General features: G+C 43.5%; 2 protein-coding genes across 3 annotated transcripts in view; one reads left to right on the top strand and one right to left on the bottom strand.

Annotated features, from left to right (window-relative positions):
• Window positions 1-6342, top strand: part of IFNGR2 (interferon gamma receptor 2) — a 30685-nt gene extending 24343 nt beyond the window's left edge. For both annotated transcript variants that reach the window (XM_049857758.1, XM_049857759.1), the window contains exons 5-7: window positions 1654-1813; window positions 2178-2335; window positions 5613-6342. In XM_049857758.1, the coding sequence (XP_049713715.1) occupies window positions 1654-1813; window positions 2178-2335; window positions 5613-5795 (501 nt within the window). In that variant the 3' untranslated portion in view covers window positions 5796-6342. The remainder of the gene's footprint in view (window positions 1-1653; window positions 1814-2177; window positions 2336-5612) is intronic.
• Window positions 6343-18456: 12114 nt separating this feature from the next.
• Window positions 18457-26794, bottom strand: part of TMEM50B (transmembrane protein 50B) — a 37970-nt gene continuing 29632 nt past the window's right edge. The window contains exons 6-7 of the mRNA XM_049857760.1: window positions 24202-24259; window positions 18457-20179 (exon numbers count right to left, since the gene is read on the bottom strand). Coding sequence (XP_049713717.1) covers window positions 20134-20179; window positions 24202-24259 — 104 coding nt within the window. The 3' untranslated portion in view covers window positions 18457-20133. The remainder of the gene's footprint in view (window positions 20180-24201; window positions 24260-26794) is intronic.

Raw genomic sequence — 26794 nt, 5'->3', positions numbered from 1 at the left:
ATATCTCCCTGGGTTTCCATGAACAAAAGGTGCTAGGGCTAAAATGACCTGGAAAGCCACAGATATGATCTCCATTTCAATGGTGAGTGTGTATCAGGGGTTCCCAGGATCACCCCAGGTTCAGTGATTTTTTTAGAGGGACTCACAGGGTCCAGCACATAGTTATACATGCGACTATGATGTGTTACAGAGAAATGATACAAAGCAAAGGCAGCAAAGGGAAAAGGCACACGAAGCAAAGTCTGAAGGCAGCCAGGCGAAAGCTTCCAAGAGTCCTCTCCCAGTAGAGTCACACAAACCAAAACAAAACCAAATCCTTTGCCATTGAATCGATTCCAACACATAGTGACCCTACTGGACAGAGTTGAACTGCCTGATAGGGTTTCCAAGGAGCAGCTGGTGGATTCCAACTACTGACGTTGTGGTTCGCAACCGAGCTCTTAACCACTGTGCCACCAGGGCTCTGGAGTCACACAAGACGTCCTCAGTTCTTCTGACAAGAAGTTCAACAGCACATGTGGAAGGAACATTACCAGGGAGGCTCACTGGGGGGCTGAGCACCCAGCGTTTTCCTCAGGAGTCCCTCTGCCCAGCATGTTCCAAACTTCCAGACCCCCAGAAGGAAAGCAGGTGTTCAGCATAAGCCACAGTGTTTGCACAAATGGTTTAGGTGCAGCGAGCCACCGTTGTCAGCTAGGGAAGGGTGGGAACACTCCCCAAATCCAAGCTCCCAGATGCCAGGCAGGGGGGTCCAGGACCAGCCTCGTGAGCAGGCCTTTTAAGGAAAGCAGTCTCAGCCTGCTGTGGGAAATCTTCTGTCTGGCTGAAAATTTCCTAAATTTCAGAAATGTCAACTGGCTGCTGAAGTTATGCCACAGGGAACAAGTTTCCTTAGAATGGCTTTACACAGCTTCTTGAACAACAACAACAAAAAAAATTAATTTTCTGCCCTGGCAGTGCATCACCATTAAACAGGAGAAAATAGAAAATCATCTGTTACCCTGCTCTTCATAGATAATACAACTGTACTGATATCTCAAAAAATAAGATCATGCTGTCCATACTACTGAATAACCTGCTTTTTTTTTTTCATTCAATAACATAGCAGCTTCGTCTTTCCGTGTTATTGAGCATATCTAATGCCACCAGTTCAGATGACTCTAACATATTCTATTACATCTCAAAAGGAAAAAAAAAGTCCTGTACAAGAAATCTTAGATTGTTATAATACAGTAGATCTGTCTCTTATTTCCCTATGGGAGAGTGACACCTGTCAAGGATGAGGGTGACAGGTGTGGGGAAAGCAAGGCCTGATAGAGGGCAGCGGCAGGGAAGTGCCAGAGGGCTTGGGGTCCAGCTCTTTCCCGATGACATAAATCACTTTGACCAAAACTAGAGGAGGCAATGACAACAAAATAAAAAAAAAAACCCTGTAGGAAGAATCAGCACATTTTAGTTAAAACCAGAAACAGGTTGGGAGTTAAATGAAAATGATTTCCTAGAATACGCGGCAATCCAGGGGCCCTTGAAGAACCGCACCTCCTTATTTTTTGGTTAGCTGCGTTTCCTGAGACCCTGAGACACAGTGGAAAAGATGGAAGTGGCACGCACCTGTCTGTTTTGGTGATTGACGTGTGTGGTTGTCTTAAATAGGTTAAAGGCCCTGTCAAGAGCAATTTCATTTTGTTGGATGGCTTAAAACCCTTACGTGTATACTGTTTACAAGTCAAGGCAGAACTTGTTTGGCCAGCACAAGGCATCGTTCGACCTGGGCACTTAAGCAACATATCTTGCTCTGAGACAACAACTGATGGTAAAATGTACTTTCATGCCCTTTCTAAGCTGGGAACAGAACACCCCTAAAGAGTGAAATCAGGGAATGCATATTAAGTAAGGGAGGTGTGGGAGAGGAGACAGGGAGGGGCGGAGAGGAGAGCAGTTATCTGTAGGAGTAATGAGCTTGTGCTGAGCTCTGCAGCACCAAAAGCTGCCCAACAGCTGAGATACTGTTAGGGGATTGCCTTCATAGCTGTTGATTCAAGCACATGGGGGTGAGGGTATCTGTCCATTTTACTGGGAGACAAATACTGTTGAAGCTAGTGGTGGGTGAAAAATTAACTGATGTTTGTATCACATGTGGGAATGTCATCTTTTTCACTTTCATGTCATCTTTTTAGCTGCTACTGAACTTGAACAAGCCATCCTGATCTTTGTGGGAACCTTTCTGTCAGTGGTGTTGCCAATGGGAGCCTGCTTCTTCCTGGTCCTGAAATACAGAGGCCTGGTTAAATACTGGTTTCATTCTCCACCCAAGATCCCATTACAAATAGAAGAGGTAGGTGCGGTCACGTCCATATGGGTGACGTGTGGGTGCATCAATGTGAGGTCATACCTACGAGGGCAGCAGTGGACAGAGCTGTGGACACAGAGATTTAAACTAAAAACAGTAGCATGTCTTTGTCTTCTAGCACTGCCATAACAAAACACCGCAAAGTGGGCAGCTTGAAAGAACAGGAATTTATCGTCTCACAGTTCTGGAGGCTGGGAGTCCAGATCAGGGTGTTGGCTTTGTCGATTCCTTCTGAAGGCTCTGAGAGACGAGATGTTCGCACCTCTTTCCTAGCTTCTGGAGGCCCACTGGCAATCCTAGGGAAAATGTTCACACCTCTCCCCTAACCTCTGGTGGCTGCCAACGGTCCTCAGGAAAATGTTCACACCTCTCCCCTAGCTTCTGGTGGCTGCCAGCAATCCTCAGGAAAATGTTTACACCTCTCTCCTAGCCTCTGGTGGCAGCTGACAGTCCTCGGGAAAATGTTCACACCTCTCCCCTAGCCTCTGGTGGCTGCCAACAGTCCTCAGGAAAAGTTCACACCTCTCCCCTAGCTTCTGGTGGCTGCCAGCAGTCCTCAGGAAAACGTTCACACCTCTCCCCTAGCCTCTGGCAGCTGCCAACAGTCCTCAGGAAAACGTTCACACCTTTCCCCTAGCTTCTGGCGGCTGCCAACAATCCTTGGCGTTACTTTGCTGCTGGTAGATGTGTCTTCACGTGGCCTCTCCCCCTCCATATTTGACCCCGTCTACATGTCTGCTCTCCCCTTTTACAAGACGCCACTCAGAAGGGGTTTATTATTAGGACCCACCGTACTCTGGTACAGGGCCTTGGTGGATCAGTGGTTAAGAGCTTGGCTATTAACCACAAGGTCGGCAGTTTGAATCCACCAGCTGCTTCTTGGAAACCATATAGGGCAGTTCTAGTCTATCCTATAGGGTTGCAATGAGTTGGAATTGACGGCAACAGGTTTGTTTGTTTGTTTGTTTTTTTAAGAAAAGCCGAACGGTCTTGTGAAAAGTCTTGTTTTCCACACCATCCCACCCCCCTGAGGCTCTGTGAGGAGGCCAGGCCCTCTGCAGACACGGGCAGGACATTCTCAAGCCAAGAGGAGAGCATTTAACAGGATTTCCTTCAGAGCGTTTGCATTTTTCTTCAGTAAAATAGGGGTAAAGGTATTGAAACAAAGTCTTACTTTTTATATCTAGACTGAGCAGATGTTAGATAAGGCTCGCTGGATGGAATAAATGGTTAAGCGCTCAGATGCTAACCAAAAGGTTGGTGGTTTTAACCCACGCATGGACATCTTAGAAGAAAAGCCTGGCGACCTACTGAAAAATCGGCCATTGAAAGCCCTATGGCCTATTGCCCCCAGACACCCTTTAAACTCTGAACTGAAGCCACTCCCGAAGTTCACCCTTCAGCCTGAGATTACACAGGCCTATAAAACAAACAGGAACACAGGTGAGGCACGTGCTGCTTTGTTCAGTCACGTATACACCAAAAGGGCAACACTTGCCCAAAAGCAATGATGAAAAGGCAGGAAGGAACAGGAAAAATGGACAGATGGAAACAGGGACTGGGGTAGGGAAGGGGAGTGTTGACACATTGTGGGGGCTGCAGCCAGTGTCATAAAACAATTTGTGTATAAATTGTTGAATGAGAAACTAATTTGCTCTGTCAACTTTCACCTAAAGCACAATTAAAAAAAAAAAAAAGAGATAATCCTATGGAGCACAGTTTTACTCTGACACACATGGGGTCGCCATGAGTCAGAGTCAACTCAACAGCATCTGGTTTGGCTTTTTATTTTTCAGATAAGGACTAAGTCTGTAAAGACATAGTGTCACTTCTAGAAAGAACTGAGGTCATCTGTTTTCCTTTCTCTGTCAGACATTTAAAGTGCAGCTATCATATAAATCACATCAGTGTTAAATAAACCCCTAGTAGAGCCTACCCGGCCAATGTTTGCACAGAATGACAGCTTCCCACAGGCCTCAGGATTTTGGTCTCATTAGTGATCTCTGTCACACAGTAAACTCCCAGCTGGGCCCTGATAAGTGAATTTACTACTAACTGTTCTTCCTGTTTAGCGTGAATCTAAAACACAAGGCCTTTTGGGTCACTTTCCTGGGAAAGAGTGAAAAATACTTACCAGAGTGACATGAGACTCATGAGTCACATCGCTTGTACCTCTGAGGCTTTCACAAGTGCACGTGACTGGTTTTGTTCCTCTTTGAACCAGCCAGGCCGAAGCTTCCTGTACGTGTCTTTTAGCATTTCCAAGAGCTGGGCACCAGGTCCTAGGTAACTGGGGGCAGGGGCAACAGTGAAAGGGAACGTTAAGCACCTTGAAACATTGCTTGAGATGGGGGACACAGCCTCGTCACTTTCCCTGGCCCCTGGCCATTGGGCTTCACTCCCAGATTCTCTGCTTGCTGCATTTTGTGTGAAGGTGGAACCGACAGGTGCTGGGCATGGCTGAGAAAAATCCCGGTTCTCTTGCCCTCTTCCCCCCCCTCCTAGGTGAACCAGAGGTCCTGTTTCCTCGCTCACTAAGGAGTTAGAGATGTTCTAGGATTGATAATCCACAGGCCTGAGTTGAGTGCCATGGTCCCTGGGTGGCCAAATAGTTTGCACTTGACTGTTAACCTGAAGGTTGGAGGTTTGAACCCACCCCGTGGTGCCACAGAAGAAAGGCCTGGCGATCTGCTTCTGTAAAGATTACAGCCCAGAAAACCCTATGGAGCAGTTCTATTCTGTAACATGTGGGGTCCCCATGAGTCAGAATTGACTCACCGGCATCATGGGTTTGGCTTTTGGGGTTTTTTTGTTTGTTTTCACACTGAGTGTAGCAAGTGAGAACTGGCTCTTCCTCAGTTACGTCTTTTTACACGTTTAGAGCCTGAACTCGGTTGGCCCTTTGATTACAATTAAATCATTCATGAGATGAGAGGTGGCAGGTGTTTCACTTTTAGAAGTTGTCTCACTGGTGGGCAGAGTTGGAAGCTGTATGTGAATAAAACATAACTGTGCCGATTAAGGAGCTCTGATGGCACAGTGGTTAAGAGCTACGGCTGCTAACCAAAAGGTCAGCAGTTCGAATCCACCAGCTGCTCCTTGGAAACCCTACGGGGCAGCTCTCTTCTGTCCTTTAGGGTTACTATGAGTCAAAATTGACTCCACAGCAACAGGTTTAACAGATTTGTGCCAATTAAAAATAAAAGGCCTGCTATGTTGAACTGATGAACTAAAAACGATTTTGGTTTTCAACTTTTCCAAGTATTTAAAGGACCCAGCTCAACCTATTTTGGAGGCCTTGGACAAGGACAGGTCACCGAAGGAAGATGCCTGGGACTCTGTGTCCATCGTTTCACTTCCAGAAAAGGAGCGGGAAGATGCTCTCCAGAATACTTTGAACCAAAGCGCTGGCCCGGCCCCACCGTTCCCGGAAAGAAGGCACTGAGCCGGTGGTGCAGCTGACGCTCCCGTCTGGGCTTTACAGACACTGGGACCCCATATTCCTGCCGCTAACAAGGCCCTGCTGGAGTCTGGTGAGAGCGAGCAGGTCTGGGGTACAGAGAAGCTTACTTTTTTTTTTCCTTTGAGAATTTTCTAAATCATACCAGTTCCTAGAATGATTCTACAAAGATATCCCAGAAAAATTAAGGTTTTTTCTTAAACACTAAAAAGGCATGTAATTACTTCTTAGCAAGATGGCTGTGGTATACCTCAGGTGTGTTCTTCAGTGTTGGCTGAGAGGGAGGCTGGAGAGGACACAGTGGTGGGCTGGATGTACTGGAGGCTGGCTTCTCTTCTGGACCTGCAGAGGAGCCGGGAACAGTGGGCTGGTCTCAGGGCCTCTCCAGCCTTCCCCAACCAGGGGAGCCAGGTGGCCTTCACATCCAGTCCACTGATTTATAAAATGTGACTAATCCTGTACATATTTTCCTAGTAATTTAAGTTTTTTTTTTTCCACGCTAGAAATAAAAGATTGTATAGTTAACTTTTTACATATGTTAACTTTTTACATATGTTAACTTTTTACAAAGTCTGAGTGAAGTCTTTTCTCTCCACTTTGCCTTGTTTATTTTGGCCTATTTTCTGCAAAGCTTGAGCTTTTTAGAATTACTACGTCTATACTTTTGCTTTCTTAAATAGCACCCCCTAGAGCTATCAAGGAGCCCTGGTGGCGCAGTGGTTAAGAGCTTGGCTGCTAACCAAGAGGTCCGCAGTTCGAATCCACCAGCCGCTCCTTGGAAACCCTAAGGAGCAGTTCTATCCTGTCCTCTAGGGTTGCTAGGAGTCAAATCGACTCTACAACAATGGGTTTGGTTTGCTTTGGTTTAGAGCTATATTGAGGCCTCCTGGGAACTCAGCACAAACCTTCTGGCCATGTCACTTGATTCCTTGAGAAGTTTTAAGAGGGTATTTTCAGAAGCTGCGTGAGCATGTCATTTGTGTGTGAGTGATTCACGCTGTGCAAGAGTTTGTGAGCAGTCGAGGGAATTAGCTAATAGACCAGGCTGACATCCATGGGGCCCGCAAGTCATCTGATGGGACCAGGATGTGGCTCTTTGGTCAAAGTATGTATGTAAAACCCATTTCTAAGACTCTTAACATTAAAGAAACGATGTGTAGCTTCATCCACCTTCCATACAAAGTGACACAGTTGCTGCAGGAAGAAGCCCTGGGGCAGCTCTATCCTGACGGTACCTCAAGGTCAGGCTCATGGGAGGAGGAGCTGCTGACTGCAGGTCCGTGAAGCTTCAGGCACCAAGTAATGGAACTGCTGTATTCAAGGATGGGGCCCTGTACCATAGATCCTGCTGGTAGGGAACTGGCTGTTGGCTAACCTTCACGCATCATGCACCCTGCTGTTCAAGATAGATAGCTGCCATCGAGTCAACGCCAGCTCATGGTGACCCTAGGTACAGGAGAACAAAGCACTGCCCAGTCTTGCATCATCCTCATTGCTGGCATGTTCAAGCCCATCATTGCAGCTATTTTGCCAGTCCATCTCAGCGAGGGTCTCCCTTGCCCTCACTGGCCCTCTGCTCCACCAAATGTGATCTCTTCCTCTAGCGATTGCTTCTTCCTTATGACCTGTCCAAGGCAAGTGAGTCCAGACAATGTTCTGTTGTGATCCATAGGGTTTTCACTGAGTGATTTTTGGAAGTAGATTGCCAGGCCTTTCTTCTTAGTCTGGAAGCTGCACTGAAACCCATCTACCATGGGTGACCCTGCTGGTATTTGAAATACGGTGGCATAGCTTCCAGCATCACAGCAACACGCAAGCCACCACAGTACAACAAACGGACAGATGGGTGATGGGCCATTCAGGGTAGCAAGAGTTAAAAGGACTCTCACCCACAGCCCCCATACCAGGCTTACAAGTCCTCCTGTGAGCCATCTCCTTTCACTAATAGGTTCACCTTGAGTTGGGACAGGTTTGGAGGTAGGGTTAGTAGATGGACATTGTAAAGGCTTACATTTAGGAAGTTTGAGATGGAGAAGCTTCCTTGGTTGGGTCACTGGACTGATGTGAGAAGAGGAGGATGTGAATATGGCAGAAAGAGAACACTGTGGGCCCAGGTGGACGGGGCACATGAGTCCATTGCTAAAAGCAGAGGGTACAGCCTGTCAGAGGCAAGCAGGCTGGCCTTTGGAGCCAGATTCTGAGAACGCTGCACTGGTTTTCAGGCAGAGTGTCTAGAATCCTGGAGCCAGTGGTCACTATGTGTCAGGACCAGAAAGCCTGGCCTACGGGTTGAAGCAGTGGCTTTATATAGCGACACTCAGAGTCCAAGCCCAGGGCCAGCACTATGTCCAGATGCCTCTCCCAGGCCAGGCTGGCCGTGGTCATTGCTCATAGAGGAAGGCTAGCACAGAGCCCAAACCAGCTGCAGCTCTGCAGATCCTCCTCACTGTTCTAACAATAAACACCTTAGGAGGCCTGGGCTTCCCTGTGACCCAAGGAAAAGGGACAGGAATTATTCGAGTAAGTCATATGCTTCCTTCATTGTGGTACTTTCCAAACTAAACCCCTGCTTCTACTTTGTAAAATAGATGACTCATCATTGGGATTAATATTTACACTAATGTGGCCTTTAATTTCTAGTCAAGCTAAGTACATAACCATGAATGTCCGAGTTGGAAGCAGTCTTGTAAGTCATCTATAACGGGGTAAACTCCAGCCCACGGGTTACAACCAGTTCTCTGTTTTCATACGGCCTGTGAGCTAGGAATTGTTTTTACATCTTTAAATGGTGCTTGGGGAGAGGGGGAAGGGAACCTTTCATGACACATGAAAATTATATGAAATTCAAATTTCATTATCCATAAATAGTTTTATTGGACCCAGCCACATTTGTGTATTCATTATCTCTGGCTGCTTCTGTGCTCCAGACAGAGTTGTCATGACAGAAACTGTATGGCTTCCAAAATCAAAAATATCTACTACCTGGCCCTTTACAGAGAAGGTTTGCTGACCCCTGTATGATCAAGTACTCAATGTATAGGAGAAAACAGACTCAGTCCCATTACTTAGGTTTATGCAGTTACAGAAAGAAAACCAGAAGGTCGACTAGGTCCCTACAAAAGCCATCTGACTCTGAACTGTCTGATTCAGGGGTTACATGTTATATGGGGTGATAGTGATACTTAATATATGGCAGTGCTGCTTCAGTGGTAGAAGTCCCACCTTCCATGCGGGAGACCTGGGTTCAATTCCCAGCCAGTGCACCTCATATGCAGCCACCACTCATCTGGCAGTGGAGGCTTGTGTGTTGCTATGATGCTGAACAGGTTTCAGTGAAGTTTCCAGACTAAGACTAGGAAGAAAGGCCTGGCAGTCCATTTCCAAAAATCAGTCGATGAAAACCCTATGGATCACAATGGTCTAATCTACAACTGATCAAGGGACTGGCGCAGGACCTGGGCAGCATTTCATTCTGTTGTACATGGGGTCACCATGAATCTGGCTGACTTGACAGCAGCTAATGACAATGACACATCCTATAAAGCACATTATGTACTATGTACCAGGGAAGGCTGGATACAGAGATCGTTGTTGTTAGTTGCCATCAAGTCAATTCCGTGTGTGGCAGAGAAGAACTGTGCTCCATAGGGTTTTCCTAGGCTGTGACCTTTCAGAGGCAGATTGCCAGGCTTGCCTTCCAAGGCAGCCCTGGGTGGGTTCAAACTGCCAACCTTTCAGGTAGTAGTCGAGCACTTAACTGTTTGTGCCACCCAGGAACTCCATACAGAGATTAGGGGTCAACTCGATGGCAGATGGTTTTTGGATACCAAGAAGAATACGTAGGTATCCATCCAGAGATGACAGAATCATTGGGTCAGGATCTCTGCCAGCCTATAAAGTACCTTTGTGTGAATTAGATAAAGGCGCCCGTCTTCAAGACCCTTTGCTTTCAACTGCTACAAATTCTCTTCTTAAAAAAAAAAATACACATCTCTGGGGTCTGCATGGAATGGTGCCCCCAGGACTCTGCAGGCCTTAACTGGCCCCACCAGAAGATGGCCAGCTAGAGGGCTGGTGTCCTGGGAGACCAGCTTCTGGGTGAACCCAAAATTATAGTGGGTGATGATGCAGCTGAATGAGATGGGGAGGGAAGCAGGGGGTGGGGAGGGGAGGCCAGGAAACGGGCTGGAGGCAAGAGTAGGGGTTGTTATTAATCACCATCTAGTTGGTGTCTGCTTTTGGCGAACTTGTGTATAAAGAAGGAAATGATGCTGGGTCCTGCGCCATCTTCATGATTTGGTACGTTTGAGCCCATTGTTGCAGCCATTGTGTCAGTCCATCTCACTGAGGGTCTCCCTCGCCCTCACTGGCCCTCCACTCCACCAAACATGATGTCCTCCAGTGTCACGTCCCTCCTGAAGATGCGTCCAAAGTAAGCGAGTCAAAGTCTCCGACAATATTCTGTGATCCATAAGGCTTTCACTGGCTAATTTTCAGAAACAGATCACCAGGCGTTTCCTCCTAGTCTGTCTGAGTGGGGATGCTCCACTGAAACCTGTCCACCATGGCTCTCCCTGCTGGTATTTGAAATACTGGTGGCATAGCTTTGGGCTTTATAGCAACATGTAAGCCACCACGTTACAAAAAACTGATAGATTTGGGGTGGAGGGGAGAGAAAGGAGACCTTCTCTGTAGGACAGTGGCTGACATATTGAAGACATAAACAGCTGCTGCCGTCTCACCCAGGAGCACTCTTATGAGTTGCCCACGTGGGGAACAGCTCAGTTACTAGCCAGCGCTGCCTTTGTCACTTTTATTTCATTTTAAATGACTTCTGTCCATAATGTTGAAATAAGTCTGCAGAGTCAGTAGTTACGTGTCTCTTAGCTACTGAAAAAGAACTCCACGTCCCTTCGAGGTGCCCCAGGGCCCTCAAAATAACTGAGCTGTTTGCCAAACAGTGTGCATTTTCACTGAGAACGTCCGATTTTGTGGGAAGTGTGAATCTTTCAGCCGTTTTCACCCCATACCTCAGACCTCCCTGCTGCTCACAGGCCCTTGAGAATAGCGAGCTCCCCGGGGCTGCTTTTGTTTCTGTAACTGAAAAAGCCTAAGAAGGTCTAAGCCCTTACTGAGCTGATGAGTCCAGATAACACCAAGAGGTCTTTATGGGCAGGCAGATAAAGTGTCTGGCCAAAAAAAGTTCAGTTACTTAAACCAAAGTGTTAATTGACTATTCCTTTTCTGAAATGTTAAATGGAGAAAATATTGAAGTCAAGCATTTTATTTTACTCGGATCCACAATCAACGCCCATGGAAGCAGCAGTCAAGAAATCAAGCAACGTATTGCAGTGGGCACATCTGCTGCAAAGGACCTCTTTAAAGCGTTAAAAAGCAAAGATGAGGACTAGGGTGCACCTGACTCGGACCATGGTGTTTTTAATCGCCTCATACACATGTGAAAGCTGAACAATGACTAAGGAAGACCAAAGAATAATTGATGCATTTGAATTATGATGTTGGTGAAGAATACTGAATATACCATGGATTGCCAGAACAACCAGAATGTTCCTTAGAAGCAAGGATGGCGAGACTTCATCTTACATACATTGGACGTGTTGTCAGGTGGGACCAGGCCCTGGAGAAGGACATCATGCTTGGTAAAGTAGAGGGTCAGTGAAAGACGAAAACCCTCAATGAGACAGATTAACACAGTGGCTGCAACAATGGGCTCAAGCATAACAATTGTGAGGATGGCGCAGGACTGGGCAGTGTTCCATTCTGTGGTACGTAGGGTCGCTATGAGTTGGAACCAACCGGACAGCATCTAACAACAACAAAAAATATGTTTCTTGACTATTTCTTTTCTGAAATGTGGTGAATCTTAGTATGACTATGTCTACCTCCAGACGTTCCCCAACACTTCTCAAGTAGCCAGCCCCAGGCGACACTAAAGGACGTACTGAGTACCAGTCAGCAAGGCCACCTGCACATCCTTGTAGATTGGGCTCTACACAACCCCAGGGGGGCCGTCTACGTACACGGACCACTAATGTTCACAGCAACCCTGCCGGCGATCCTGACTTAGCAACTATGGAGGTTCCAGAGGAAATTTGGTTCCTTTGAGGCTTTGAATTTTCTCAAGGCAAGTCAAGATTTGTGGTTAGGTTCCCATGCCAACTCACAAAATCACATTTAGGTAATAATGCGATGAGTCGAAATCCACTCAACAGCAACGGTTTTGTTTTGCATCATAAATACATTTGTAATTAAATACCTGTCTGCCTTTTCCTTTCCAGATCACTGTCTAGTACCAAACACTTTAAAATAATGTTAAGTGAAAAACTCAGGATACAAAAGTACATGTATCGTTTGACCATAACTATATTAAAATGCAAAACCACCACAAATAACATACTGTACACCAAAATGCCACTAGCAAACGCTAGGTGGTAATGTGGATTTTTTCTACTCTTCTGTGTTTTCCGAAAATTTTCTATGAGAATCGTCTTTTTTTATTCCTGAGATAATATCACAAATTTCATATAAAACCAGTGCACAAAGCTCTGGCCTAGGAGATGCTGGGATAGGGCAGGGCCTGAAATCGGCAGACTTCGGAATGAATTGTTCCCTCCTCCCCCCTCCCTCACTGGGCTTTTCTCCAATAAGGTGAGAAACAGTCACTGATGTAGAGACTCCAATTTAGTATATATGTTTGTTTATCCTCTCTGACATCACGGGACCACTTTAGTTCAACTCCATATACTGTCTGTTTCACTTATTAAAAATTCACCAGTGTCTTCTCACAAGATATTAACTACAAAGGAAAAAACAGCAACTTTACAGTGGAGGAACGTAGTGGACACCACCTGAACCAGGCGATCAAAATTCAAATCACCAATAGTGGGACAGGCAGGAGTTGCTGTTGCCAGGTGCTGAAAACTCGGCATCACCTCTGTGGTACTCCTGCCCAAAGCGCATAAACCGAATGAGTATCAGACAAACCCAAGGTAAGAGGCAGCCTACAGAGCAGCTGGTCTGCATTGTTCAAAAATGCCCGGCTCTGAAAGCCAAAGACTGAGAAACTGCTCCAGATTTAATGGTCACTGTGCATCGGAATCAACTCCAAGGCAATGGTTTTGTTTTTTAAGGGACATGACAACTAAATGCAATGTGTGATCATGGATTGGATCCTGTCTGACAGAAAAAAAAATTAGTTTTTCACTATGAAGCACATTGGAACCCTGGTGGCGCAGTGGTTAAGGGCTTGGCTGCTAACCCAAAGGTCGGCAGTTCAAATCCACCAGCCGCTCCTTGGAAACCCTATAGGGCAGTTCCACTCTGTCCTATAGGATCGCTATGAGTTGGAATCAACTCAATGGCAACAAGTTTGGGTTTTTTAGTTTATGAAGCACGTTAAAGGGACAATTGGCAAAATGTGACTAAGGTGTGCAGTACCCCATCAATGTTCATTTCCTGATTCTGATACTGTAATGCAGTCATGTTTTGAGAAAAACATATTCAAGGGTAAAGAGGCAGAATGTCTGCAACATATTGTTAAACATTTCAGAAGAAAAAAAAGCAAAAGTTGTAAACCACTAATATTTGGGGAATCTAAAGGTTATACAGGAGTTCCTTGTGCTATTTTTTTGTGACTTTCCTGTATGAAATTATTTCAAAACAAACACCCTCTAAAATCACAACTTTCATAATGGGAGGGAGATAGCCTTATCATATTGAATCACTTTTTGGCACCTGAAATATTAACAAGGGGAAGTAAGTCCTATCGATCACATCCTTTTCTGAGTGTTCTCTGGTTGTCCGTCCAGACCTCTGGGTTGGGGGGAGGCCACAATGCTTCCAAATTGAAGATCCCAGGCTCTCCACACTGGCACAGTCCTCGAGGGTAGGAAGGTCTGCCCTGTCATGCCTATTTGTAGAAATGTAAAATAATCCTATTTGCTACAAATAAAAAATTGAAGAGCCATGTAGTATCATCTAAAGTCTGTGTAAAATGATTTAAGCTTGTGGTAACACTACAAAAAAGAAATACTGGCAGGCTCAAAACAACAAAAACCAACTGACTTTAAGGTAGGATGCCACCTCGTGACAAGAGGCTAAAACGCCATCGAATGAGGAAGGAAACATCCTTTTCGGACAAAGCCGTCAGGGGATGATGGAGCCTATATTTATTAATCACCTTCTACTTCCAGCCACTACGCTAGGCATTTTCCCATGTTAACTCTCAATTCCCCACTTACAGATGGGGAAACGGCCTCAGAGTCACACAGCTAATAAGTGGCAGTGCCAGAATAACAGAGAAGTAAACCAGTTGAAGCATAAATTCTGTATTTGCCCAGGAACCTCCACTCCAAAACCCCCAGAATTCTCTGGTGACAACACAACCGGAAATACTCCTCCTCCACCTGCCTCATCACCATCTTTATCCTCCATCTCGGGCTGGCCAGGGGCTTTCCCCAAGGCCAGCTGCATCCACACCTCAATGTTTCTCTCCCTCTCGGTTAATTTCCTGGGTCCTATTTAATCTTTGGAAACCCTGGTGGTGTAGTGGTTAAGTGCTACGGCTGCTAACCAAAGGGTCAGCAGTTTGAATCCACCAGGCGCTCCTTGGAAACTCTATGGGCAGTTCTACTCTGTCCTATAGGGCCGCCATGAGTTGGAATCAACTCCATGGCACTGGGTTTGGTTTTTTGGTTTTTTATTTAATCTTTAAAAATCACAACAGCGCTTCCCCAGATTCTATTTCTCAAGGTGTTCCAGGAGAGAAGATTGCACCCCTACAGCAGGGAAACAAGGCTTAGCTAACCTCTTCTGCCTAGAAATATATGGCACCCTGAAACTACTGTCTGAGATAATCTTTAAACCTTAAACCAAAAACATCCCGACATCTGGAACACCCTGCTAACTCAGAGCTGAAGCCACTCTCAAAGTTCACCTTTCAGCCAAAGATGAGGGAGGCCTATAAGACAGTAACACACATGAAGAATGTGCTTCCTAGATCAATCAAGTCTACGAGACCAAATGGGCAACACCAGACAAGGAACAAGGGCGAGAAGGCAGGAGGGGACAGGAAAACTGGGCAAATGGACACGGTGAACCTGGGGTGGAAAGGGAAAGGGGGAGAGTGCTGACACAATGGGGGTTTGCAGTCAATGCCATGGACCAATTTGTGTATAAATTTTTGAATGAGCAACTAATTTGTGCTGCAAACTTTCACCTAAATCACAAAAGATTGGCAACTTGAAAATAAATATCCCCTGAAATCTTCTTAAAAACAAAAGTTTAGCTTAATTAGTAAAGACTGTCTGCCTTACACACTGTGCCCTTTTAAAGAACCATGTGGAAGTGATCCAAGGGACAAGAGCAACTTGAAAGGTTAGACAGGAAGCTTAGGGGGCAGTGAGTCTATGTTATAAGGGAGGAGCAACTCAGAAAAGGGGAGTGAGAATGGGTGCACACCTCGAAGAAGGTAATGTCACTGAATTGTACACGTGGAAATTGAATTGGTGTATGTTCTGCTGTGTATATTCTCAACAACAAAAAAAAATTTACAAAATTTTAAAAGATGTTTTAGTATTAAAAAATACAACCCCTCCACCAGCCTAAGCCCAGGAGAACTAGATGGTGCCGGCTACCACCACCGACCACTCTAACAGGGATCACAATAGAGGGTCCCGGACAGAGGAGAAAAATGTAGAGAATTTAAATTTACAAAAAAAAAAAAAAAAAAGACCAGATTTGCTGGTCTGACAAGAGACTATGGCGCCCGGACACCCTGCTAACTCAGAACTGAAGCCACTCCCAAAGTCCACCTTTCAGCCAAAGATTAGACAAGCCTATAAAGCAAACAACGTATGTGAGGAATGTCCTTCTTAGTTCAATCAAGTACACCAGACCAAAAGGGCAACACCTGCCCAAAAGCAAAGACAAGAAGGCAGGAAGGGACAGGAAAACTGGGTGAATGGACGCAGGGAACCCAGGGTGGGAAGGGAAAGGTGGAGAGTGCTGACACACTGTGGAGACTGCAACCAAGGTCACAATGTGTATAAAATTTTTTAATGAAAAATAGATTTGCACTGTAAGATTTTGTAAAAAGTACTTTATTAAATAATAAAAAAAGGAAATAGTGTGTTAACATAAGAATAGACAGATGGAGCAAAAATCAAAGTTGAGAAACTTCCCTCCCCCAAAATACAGTGCAAATAAAACAAGCTATAAAAAACATTACAGGAGAAAAAAAGTGTCTTAATCTCTTTTGGCCCAGTGTTTCCCAAGCTTCTTTGATACAACACACCCTCTTCCAGGCTACACCTAAAGGAACACCAGCGTGCTATGGACAGCTTGGGAAATGCTGGCCAAGAAGAGCAGGACTGTGGGTCAGGAAGAAAGGCCTGAATGAACCATGACCCTAACCTGTGGGCAGGTCACCTCCCCTCTCTGTGCCTCCGTAGCCTCATAAGGGTACCAACAGGAGGATAAAAGCTCCTACCTCCAGGTCGTGAGAAAGAAATGAGACCACACACCACGCTCAGTTCCCAGTAAATGCTGGCTGTCACTACTGAGCAGAGAAATGGCATTATGAAACAGGGCCCTAAAACGGCAAGGTTAAGCTGGCAGGAGACTATTGACATGGGAAAGAAATGGACTATGACAGGTAAGGTTATGAAAAAATATCAGTGTATGTTAAAGGAAAATTAAAAAATAGACCTTTAGCTATTTGGAAAGCTTGCAAATTTAAGGTATGGGGGGAAGGGGAAAACAGAGGTGGAGGAGAAAACATCTGTGGCCTGGGTATAATGAAATGGAGAAGCGGGGAGGACAAGAAAAATAAAGATCATCTTAGTTATTACAGAGTCAGGCTAATAAAATGGAGTTATGATAAAGACTATTTCTGGGGAAATGGATGGGTTGTAAAAACAAACTGTGACACAATTCCTTCACAGTAAAAAGCTACCATGCCAGGATTAAAAAAGGATGTCCTGATTTTCCTCAGGAATTCTGCAGAAGTGCTGAACCTATCACTTCAGGCTTCCTTTTTTCAGTCAAAGGAACACGGGAAAACAATCAACAAAGTGACTCAGATAATTTCTACTTCCGGTTGTTTCTACTTGCAACTCTAATCTCTCCTGTCTGAAGAGGTGACAGTGAAGTGCCTGCTATGAAATAACAGCACAAGCTCAAGTATCTTTTTCACGACAAAAAGTGAGCTGCTGCTGCTGTTAGGTACTGTCAAGCTGTTTCCGACTCATAGCGACCCTACGTACAAAAGAACGAAACGCTGCCTGGTCCTGCGCCATCCTCAAAATTATGCTTGAGCCCATTGATTGCAGCCCACATGTCAGTCCATTTCATTGAGGATCTTCATCTTATTTGCTGACCCTCTACCTCACCAAGTATGACATCTTTCTCCAGGGACTGGTCCCTCCTGGTAACATGTCCAAAGTACATGGGATGAAGTCTCACCATCCTTGCTTCCAAGGAGCATTCTAGCTGTACTTCTTCCAAGACAAACGTGTTTGTTCTTCTGGCAATCCATGGTATATTCAATATTCTTCGCCAACACCATAATTCAAATGCATCAATTCTCTGGTCCTCTGTCTTTATTGTCCAGCTTTCCCACGCACATGAGACAACTGAAATACCATGGCTTGGGTCAGGTGCACCTTAGTCCTCAAGGTGACATCTTCGCTTTTTAACACTTTGAAGAGGTCTTTTGCAGCACATTTGCCCAATGTAATATGTCACTTGATTTCTTGACTGCTGCTTCCATAGGCGTTGTAAATCCAAGTAAAATAAAATTCTTGACAACTTCGGTATCTTCTCCATTTATCATGTTGCATATTGGATAAGTTGTGAGGATTTTTGTTTTATGTTGAGATGTAATCTTTGCCTTTTTAATTTTCATCAGAAAGTACTTCAAGCACTTCACTTTCAGCAAGCAAGGTTTTGTCATCAAATGTGAATAGAATTAGTCTCACTTGCTTCTCTCTCAGGGCTTAACAGGTTGTTACTTGAGATTAAAAAGTCTAAAGGTAGCCTCAAACTTACAGATTTTAAGTAAAATCTCTGTGCTATGATGCTAAGAACCCCGAGCATCAAAATGAGAATGGGTTGACAGCAGAGTACAAGAAAGAACTGGGAAAAATCTATAAGACTGACAGATTATTTGATAGAAGTTAAATCTAAACAGGAGCAATGAAATCAATGGTCCTGAGTTGACATAATTGAAAACCCTCCCATCACGAAAAAATTTCGAGAACACAAGTCGAGCGCATCTACATCACCCACCCTTGGGGTTCTTGCTCAACTGGCAAACATTTCCTGGTTTGATAGCATCAATCTGTCTTCGAACTTGTTGCTTCATTATGTTGATGCATGTCAGCGTCTTATTTATTGCAAGTTTCTATCTAGTGTTTTCTGATCATCAGTGGCAACAACACAAGGAATATATGAGGGTCCTCAGAAATAGTATAATTACTAAAACAGAGTCCTCTGGGAATACTGGTCTTTACACAAAAAAAACACTCAGAGTCAAGGGTCACTGATTCTGTGTAACAGCGAGATGCATACTATGTGATTTTCAGAGACTCCACCCTCTGTAACTCACAAAGTCTGTAAGAGTGGGTACTGTTTTCTCCTTTTTATTTTTCTAATGAGGAAATTAGCAGAGGGCAACTAGGTGATCTGCTCACAATTAAGAAATAAATTTAACGGCAGTCAAGAACAGGAGAAAAGTCACCATGTTGGTCGGTCCCCTGGGATGCGCTTCAGTAGCCTTCCCGCTAGTACTGCTCGAGTCTAAGCATACTGGCGGCTTCTCATTTCATAAAGATGGCTGCTTCTGTGATCAGACCTACCTGAATAACTGAAAAATGGAAAGCAAACCGTTTTTATAGTTCATTTTCTCCAACGAATTTAACACTATTTGTAAGACATGATATTTAGTGGAAACAAGTAATTAGTCTTACAATTTACTGGAAGCAAGACAGCATACTGACATTTTGAAGAAAAAACAATGAAGGAAGAATTAAACAGGATGGCAGCTAGACAAAGGCACAGCACTCCACAACCTGCTTCATACTCTGTGCCCAGCAAACCCTCTCAGAGACAGGGGTTATGCAAAACAAGGCTTTCATTAACAAGGACATTATTACCATTTATATTATTCTCTCTTATAACAAAGGCTCTATAAAATCCCCCTGGGGTAAAAAGTGCAACATAAAACTTGCATGACAAATGAGAGCAAAAACAGTGTTAAAGACCCAACTATTCCTCCGAAGTCTCTTACAAGAGTACAGGGGATACACACGGTGCCTGAAACTCAGTAATAAGTATCTGAATGCAGCAGGAACTTGCAAGTTGAAGATATTATTTTGCAGGAGCCTTCACCCAAAGCTGGAGAGCTAGAGCAGAGAGAGACTTGCAGTCTGGTAATTAAGTGGATGAAATGCTTAATTTTTCACTAGGTCATAATTATTCCCTTTGGGAGGAGGTACTTTATCTTTAAACTAATTATTCTCCTTTTTGTTATATGGTTCATGCTCTTAAACGGCAGTTGTCGCAAACTTGCTTTACAATTGAATTTTGTAACGTGGATAATGGCAGGCTGTCAAAGCTTAACCCCTGTGAAGAGGGAATCTAACCTGCTTTCATAAGAAACGTGTTGCGAGTTTTCCTGGCAGTCTTTTTACATTAACTTTATAAAACTCAGTGTATCTGATCATGTATTACCCATCCCCAAATAAAGTTATATCATGGTTGTTTCTAAAAGAGGCTTTCAAACTAGTCCTTCAGGCATTTAAAAAATCTTCATATAAAAGTCAACTTCTTTAATACACAAGAACATTTTTTTCCTTAAAAAAAATCTCATTTTTAAGCCAAAATAAATTACAACTTCCTGAAATATCTGTTTTTCAATGGCTCAGTGCTTATTTCAGATACATGGAGCTATATTTTTTGCACATCTTCAGAAATGAGATACACTGAAACAGCAGTTAACTGTAAGATGACGTGATGAAGCCCTGGCTCAGGGAAGAGATCCAGCTCTAAGTCTTCAGGAGTAAAAAGCTGATACTCATGGTCCAATATACATAGTCCTGTATTACATACATATTAACAATCTAGTCAATGGAAAAAAATAAAAACAGAAATTTCATAAAACTATATTAAAACTCAGAGCATAAAAATGTAAAGAAACAATGTACAATGTATTCCATCTGGCAATGTGTGAATTATGCTGAGAGATCAAAAGTTCTCTACAAACAGAATGTAACAAAAAGGAACTGTGGCTTAAGAAACGATCTCAGGTCCATAGCTCCTCAGTTCTTCCAAACTTGTAGATCAGAGTGCTAGAGAGAGAGAAAAATCAACCATGAGAAGGAAACACATGGAACAAGCAACACAGATTCAGTTCTGAATATACTTTGACAGGTTCCTCCCTGATGCCTTTGTATCAGTTCGTACAATTAAAGATCATGCTATCGTTGGTCTGAATTCACGTGATTTTGTAAGGCAGTGTGTCAGCCTAGACGGCTGAGCTTAGTTAACTGAGTATTCTTCCCAAAGGCCTGGGAAGTTGTCACACAACAAACCTGTAAGGAAGAGGGACATTACCCACAGTAGCAGGCATTGGGCCATTGTGCATCTCTAGGCTCTGTCACATCTGAGCTACACAAACTGGAACATCCAAACACAGACCATGTTGCAATTCTTTGTTCATTCAACAAATGCTGATTGTGTACTGAGTGCTGGCCACGTACCAGACATGCGGCTGAAAACTGGCAATGTGACCGCTGAGTCGGAACGGACAAATTTGCTTTTTTAATGGAGCTAAGCGTCTAATGAGATTAAAAAACCGGTGTAAAATTCCAATTGCAAAAAGGAGAGGTACGTGGTACCACGGGAGTGAAATGGAAGGCTCTGACCTTAGAGAGGTCAACAAAGATGTTCCTGAGGACAGTGACTGGACTGAGACCTAAAAGAGTGAGCACTGTCTCAGCAAAGTGGAGGGGCAGAGAGATGGGACACTCTGCGACCATGCATTGAGCTGTAGGCATGTTGGATCTGTTGGATTTGAGATGTCAACCATCCAAGGAAAGATGTTACGGAGGAATCTGGAGACATGGCTCAGACCTGAAGATAGACTTCTGTGACTCACTGGCATATAGGCAGAAATTGAAGTTCTAAGCATAAACAAGCTCACCTAGAGAGACAAAAATAAGACAAGGCCTAGAACTGAGTCTTAAGAGACTTCAAAAGTTAGAGGCCAGGGAGTACAAGATAAGCCTGCAAAGGAAACAGGAGCGGCCACACCCCAGAGCAATGCACCCCAGTGCTCAGACAGGGCCCAGCAAAAAGAAACCTCACAAGTCGGCCTAATAACCAGCCAGTCTCTGGTGTTTTCTTTTTTGTAATTAATAAATGTATCCTATATGGATTTTTTAAAAAAGCACAGGCTATGGAAGCAGCAGTCTGGGTTCAAATGCCAGCTCTGCATTTACTAGCTGGGGTCATTGAGTAAGTTCTGATATTTCCTTATCTATAAAATGAGACTAGCACCTGATTTGTATCTTTAAGGTAATTAAACTGGAAAAAAAAAGGTAACATATAAAAAACATGCAGCTGAGGTCCTGTAACATAGCAGGACCCCTATGTAATCACTCTTACTGATGAAGATCAAAGGCTACAGCCTTCAGTATGGATTACACCTCAACATAAAGAAAACAAAAATCCTCACAACTGGACCAATAAGCAACACCATGATAAACAGAGAAAATACTTAAGTTGTCAAGGATTTCATTTTACCTGGATCCACAATCAACATCCATCAAAGGAGCAGTGGAAAAATCAAATGACACATTGCACTGGGCAAATCTGCTGCAAAAGACCTCTTTAAAGTGTTAAAAAGCAAAGATATAACTTTGAGGACTAAGGAGCACCTGATCCAAGCCGTGATGTTTCCGGTTGCTTCATATGCATGTGAAAGCTGGACAATAAATAAGGAAATTTATTTATATTCTTGGCAAAGAATATTAAATATACTATGGACTGCCAGAAGAATGAACAAGTTTGTCTTGGAAGAAGTACAGCCAGAATGCTCCTTAGAAGCAAGGATGGCAAGACTTCATCTCAAGTACTCTGGACATGTTATCAGGAGGGACTAGTCGCTGAAGAAGGACATCATGTTTGGTAAAGTGGAGGGTCAGCAAAAAAAGAGGGAGACCCTCAATGAGATGAACTGACACAGTGGCTGCAACAGTGGGTTCAGGCAAAACAATGATTGTAAGGATGGTGAAGGACTGGGCAGCATTTCGTTGTGTGGTACATATAGGGTCGAATCGACTCACCGGCACTGGGTTTGGGTTATGAGTTGGAAACAACTCAACAGCACCCAACAACAAGAACTTAGACGCTCTACTTTATTTCTTCCATTCAAATGGATAAAATAAAAGAGCTGAACAGAAGATTTCGAAGGGCAGCTCAAGACAAAGGAAGTATTATAATGAAATGTGCAAAGACCTGAAAATAGAAAACCAAAAGGCAAGAACACGCATGGCATTTCTCAAGCTGAAAAGAACTGAAGAAAAAATTCAAGCCTAGAGTTGAAGTTCTGAAGAATTCTAAGGGCAAAATACTGAACAATGCAGGAAGCATCAAAAAAAGAGGGACTACATCCAATCAACGTACCAGAAAGAACTGATCGACGTTCAGTCATTTCAGGAGGTAACACATGAATCAATGGTACCGAAGGAAGAGGTCCAAGCTGCACTGAAGGCACTGGCAAAAAACAAGGCTCCAGGAATTGACAGAATACCAACTGAGATGTTTCAACAAATGGAGGGAGCGCTAAAGGCAGTCACTCGTCTATGCCAAGAAATTTGGAAGACAGGTATCTGGCCAACCGACTGGAAGAGATTCTTATTTGTGCCCATTCCAAAGAAAGGTGATCCAACAGAATGTGGAAATTATCAAACAATATCACATGAAAGTAAAATTTTATTGAAGATCATTCAAAAGTGGCTGCAGCAGTACATCAACAGGGAACTGCCAGAAATTCAAGTGGGGATTCAGAAGAGGACATGGAACCAGGAATATCATTGCTGATGTCAGACAGATCGTGGCTGAAGGCAGAGAATACCAGAAAGATATTTACCTATGTTTTATTGACTATGCTAAGATATTAGACTGTGTGGATCATAACAAATTATGGACAACACTGCAAAGAATGGGGCTTCCTGAACACTTAATTGTGCTTATGTGTAACCTGTACATAGACCAAGAGGCAGTCTTTGGAACAGAACAAGGTTTAAAATCAGGAAAGGTGTGTCAGGGTTGTATCCTTCACCATACTTAATCTGTATGCTTAGCACATAATCCAAGAAGCTGGACTGTATGAAGAAGAACACGGCATCATGATTGGTGGAAGACTTATTAACAACCTGCAATATGCAGATGACACAACCTTGCTTGCTGAAAGTAAAGAAGACCTGGAGCACTTACTGATGAAGATCAAAGACCACAGCTTTCAGTATGGATTACACCTCAACATAAAGAAAACAAAAATCCTCACAACTGGACCAGTAAGTAACATCATGATAAACAGAAAAAAGATTGAAGTTGTCAAGGATTTCATTTTACTTGGATCCACAATCAATACCCATGGAAGCAGCAGTCAAGAAATCAACACATGGCATTAGGCAAATCTGCTGCAAAGGACCTCTTTAAAGTGTTGAAAAGTAAAGGTGTCACCTTGAAGACTAAGGTGCACCTGACCCAAGCCATGTATTTTTAATCCCACCCTATGTATGTGAAAGCTGGACAATGAAGAAGGAAGATGAAGAAGAATTGATGCCTTTGAATTGTGGTGCTGGAAAAGAATACTAAACATAAAAAAAATTCCACGGACTAATAAAAGAACGAATAAATCTGTCTTGGAAGAAGTACAATCAGAATGCTCCTTAGAACCCAGGATGGGGAGACTATGTCTCAAATACTCTGGACATGTAATCAGGAGGGACCAGTCCCTGGAGAAGGATATCATACTTGGTAAAGTAGAGGGTCAGCAGAAAAAGATGACCCTCAACAAGTTGGGTTGACACAGTGGCTGCAACAATGGCTCAAACACAGCAACGACTGTGAGAGTGGTGCAGGGCCGGGCAGTGTTTCGTTCTGCTGTGCACAAGGTTGCTTGCTATGAGACAGCCAACTCAACGGCACCTAACAACGACGACATAGACGCTTCTCTGCACCTTTGAAAAGAAGGTCTTTTAAACAATCCAAGGGGTTTTCTAAGGTTCTGTGTATATCCTGCTCCTACAATAAACATGACACATCTGTAAACGTCACAGGTGTGACTGAGAAATTAGCTTACCTAAAAAATATAAGTGCATTTTGAAAAAACACAGCTAGTCCTGGATACACATCCGTATCTGCACACAAGAAAAGTAAAAACAGATTAGATTATAAAAGGCAAATGGCAGTACCAAAGTACTTGGATTATTCATAACGACATGCTCTGTATATTACAAAATATAGGTATTATTCATTAATTGTAAGAAATATATAATGAATTCAAAATACAGAAATCCCAAACTCATTCTCCCAAAGCAATAGAAATGTAGCTATCCCAGGAAAAATAAAGGTACTGTCCGCTGACTTATATTCACTAAAATGTACTTTTCAAATGAATTTTTCCAAGCTCCAAAAACTGTCTGATTAGTTTTTAAATTCTGTACTGGTTTCATGGATATGAAGTAAATTCAGCTATTAATAACAACCCCAGTAAGCTATTAATATGGAGTGCAAATTAGATTTAAAAAAAAAGAAAGAAAGAAAAGAGGGTTGCTCTTACTCTGGATAAAGACAAATAACGCAACAGGCTGTTTATGTAAAGTGACTGCTATGGTTCCCACTGCATGAGAACCACTGAGGAAACCAGCAAGGCAGACACACTGCTCCCTTCTGCTTCCCCCGAGCCAGTAGGCAAACCCAGTGTTAGAAAGACAGGCTCGAAAGCCAGGCTGGATTCCAGATTACTCAACATTCTGTTAGCGTATTTCCTTTGTTTCCCTATAGCTAACAGGCAAACACAGTGTTAGAAAGACACCCGATTCTTGACTACTCAACACTCTGTTAGCGTATTTCCTTTCAAGAGTTCAGGAGTTTTATTTCTGCAAATCTGACAGATATAAGAAGGATCATTACAATTCATCCATCATATGCTTTTCATTGAATCATCCTGGCGGGACTGGTCGGTATCTTCACAGGAAGTGAAAAGAAAAAACAGGAAACTATTTAAATTTTTGTGGATAATTAGCTTTTATAAAACCACAATGTTGATTAAAGAAACGCTGGGTGGGGTGATGAAACTGGTTCAACTTTTAGCTTTTGGCCAAACACAGAGCAGCGTGGCTAAGCGCTCCAGCTCTGAAATTTAACTCCACCACTGACTAAATGTACAATCTTGGGAAAATCACTTAACCTCATCATGCCTTATTTTGCTCATCTATAAAATGGGCATTACAGCAGTACCCAGTCCACAGGGTAGGAGAATTAAGTGACTATGTATAGTGCTGGCCTCCATGTGCTGTGTGATGTCAGCTGCTGTTACGATGATTAACAGTTCAGAAAAATCAGTACAGGAAAGATAAGAAGCATGTATTAGAAATGCCCTCTAAAGTAAAGGCATACTCGCTTTACGTCAAAAAAGTATGTAACAAGCAAGCTGTGCAAACAGCAAGAAGAGATCCATATAGGAGAAACGCTCAGTATGTACTAGTTGTTTAAAAGATTCAGATACAACCAACAAGGCCACAACCTTTGCAAACTTAATACTTCCCTACATGCCTTCAGGAATGATCACTTACTCCTATTTTCACGATAGAAACTGGAAAGGTTCACAAGCCACTTCAAGGAACCACACAGACCCTCTGAGAAAATCAGTAACAGCAGCCCACCCTCCTCACAGTCAGCAATACAACGAGCTTAAAATGTACTTTCCTGTAGGATTTCATTTACATGAAATGGGCAAATCTATACAGACAGGAAGTAGATTAGTGCTTGCCTAGAGCTGGGGAGCTAGGGGTGATGGAGAATGACTGCTCATGGGTACAGACAAGGTTTCCTTCTAGGGGGATAAAGATGTTTTAAAATTGGATTGTGGTAATGGCTGCGTAACTCTTTAAATATACTAAAGACCCTGGAATCGTACATTTATATGGGTGAATTACAAGATATGCAAATTCTATGTCAATAAAGCTGTTTAAAAAAGAGCACTTTCCCCCAGATGAGCATCATACTATAACTGTGTGCTCTATTAGCATTTTTAATTAATAAAAATCACACACGAGATGTATTTGGCTATGCATTAGCCAACCGCTGTCCTCTTGTACTCTGACTTATTTTGCACCCAGTGAAAGGTACAGGAAAGTCAAAGACATTCCAAAGATCTTACGCTGATCAATCTATAAGACTTAAGGGAACTCCATCAGAAGGATTCAAAGTTCAGCTGAGAGTCAAGACAAGGAGATACGATAGCTAAGCAAAGACAGCTGGCAAAGAGATTCCAGAGGGCAAGGGTCAGAGGAAGAATAAACTATGGTATCTGAGATGAACTCCTGTCTCTGGTGTGACAGAGGAGAGGTGAGGGAACAGCATCTTCTGAGGCTTTCAGAGACACCTGCTGAGACTTGGTTCTGCTTGTCAACACCACTCTGGATGAAAACAACGGTGCCTGGCTCAGCTGGGAAACTCAGGATGGTGTCATGAGGGCTCATCCCGCCGCATCGGCTTCGTGTATCAAGGGTACTCACGTGCCTTTAATCCTGCCCTTAAAAAACTGCCCTTGTTCCTGTGTCTGAAAAATTACAAGCTAGGACTGGACAGCAGAGGTCTGGATGGAAAGAAGGCTATCCAGGTCCACAAGCCCTTATCTGAAATCCTTGGATTAAGGATTTTAGAATTCA

This window comes from Elephas maximus, chromosome 18 (genome assembly GCF_024166365.1).
Source record: "Elephas maximus indicus isolate mEleMax1 chromosome 18, mEleMax1 primary haplotype, whole genome shotgun sequence".
In the NCBI taxonomy this organism is placed as follows: domain Eukaryota; kingdom Metazoa; phylum Chordata; class Mammalia; order Proboscidea; family Elephantidae; genus Elephas; species Elephas maximus.
Note: the sequence above shows the minus strand (reverse complement) of the source record. Positions and strands in the feature narration are given on the sequence as shown.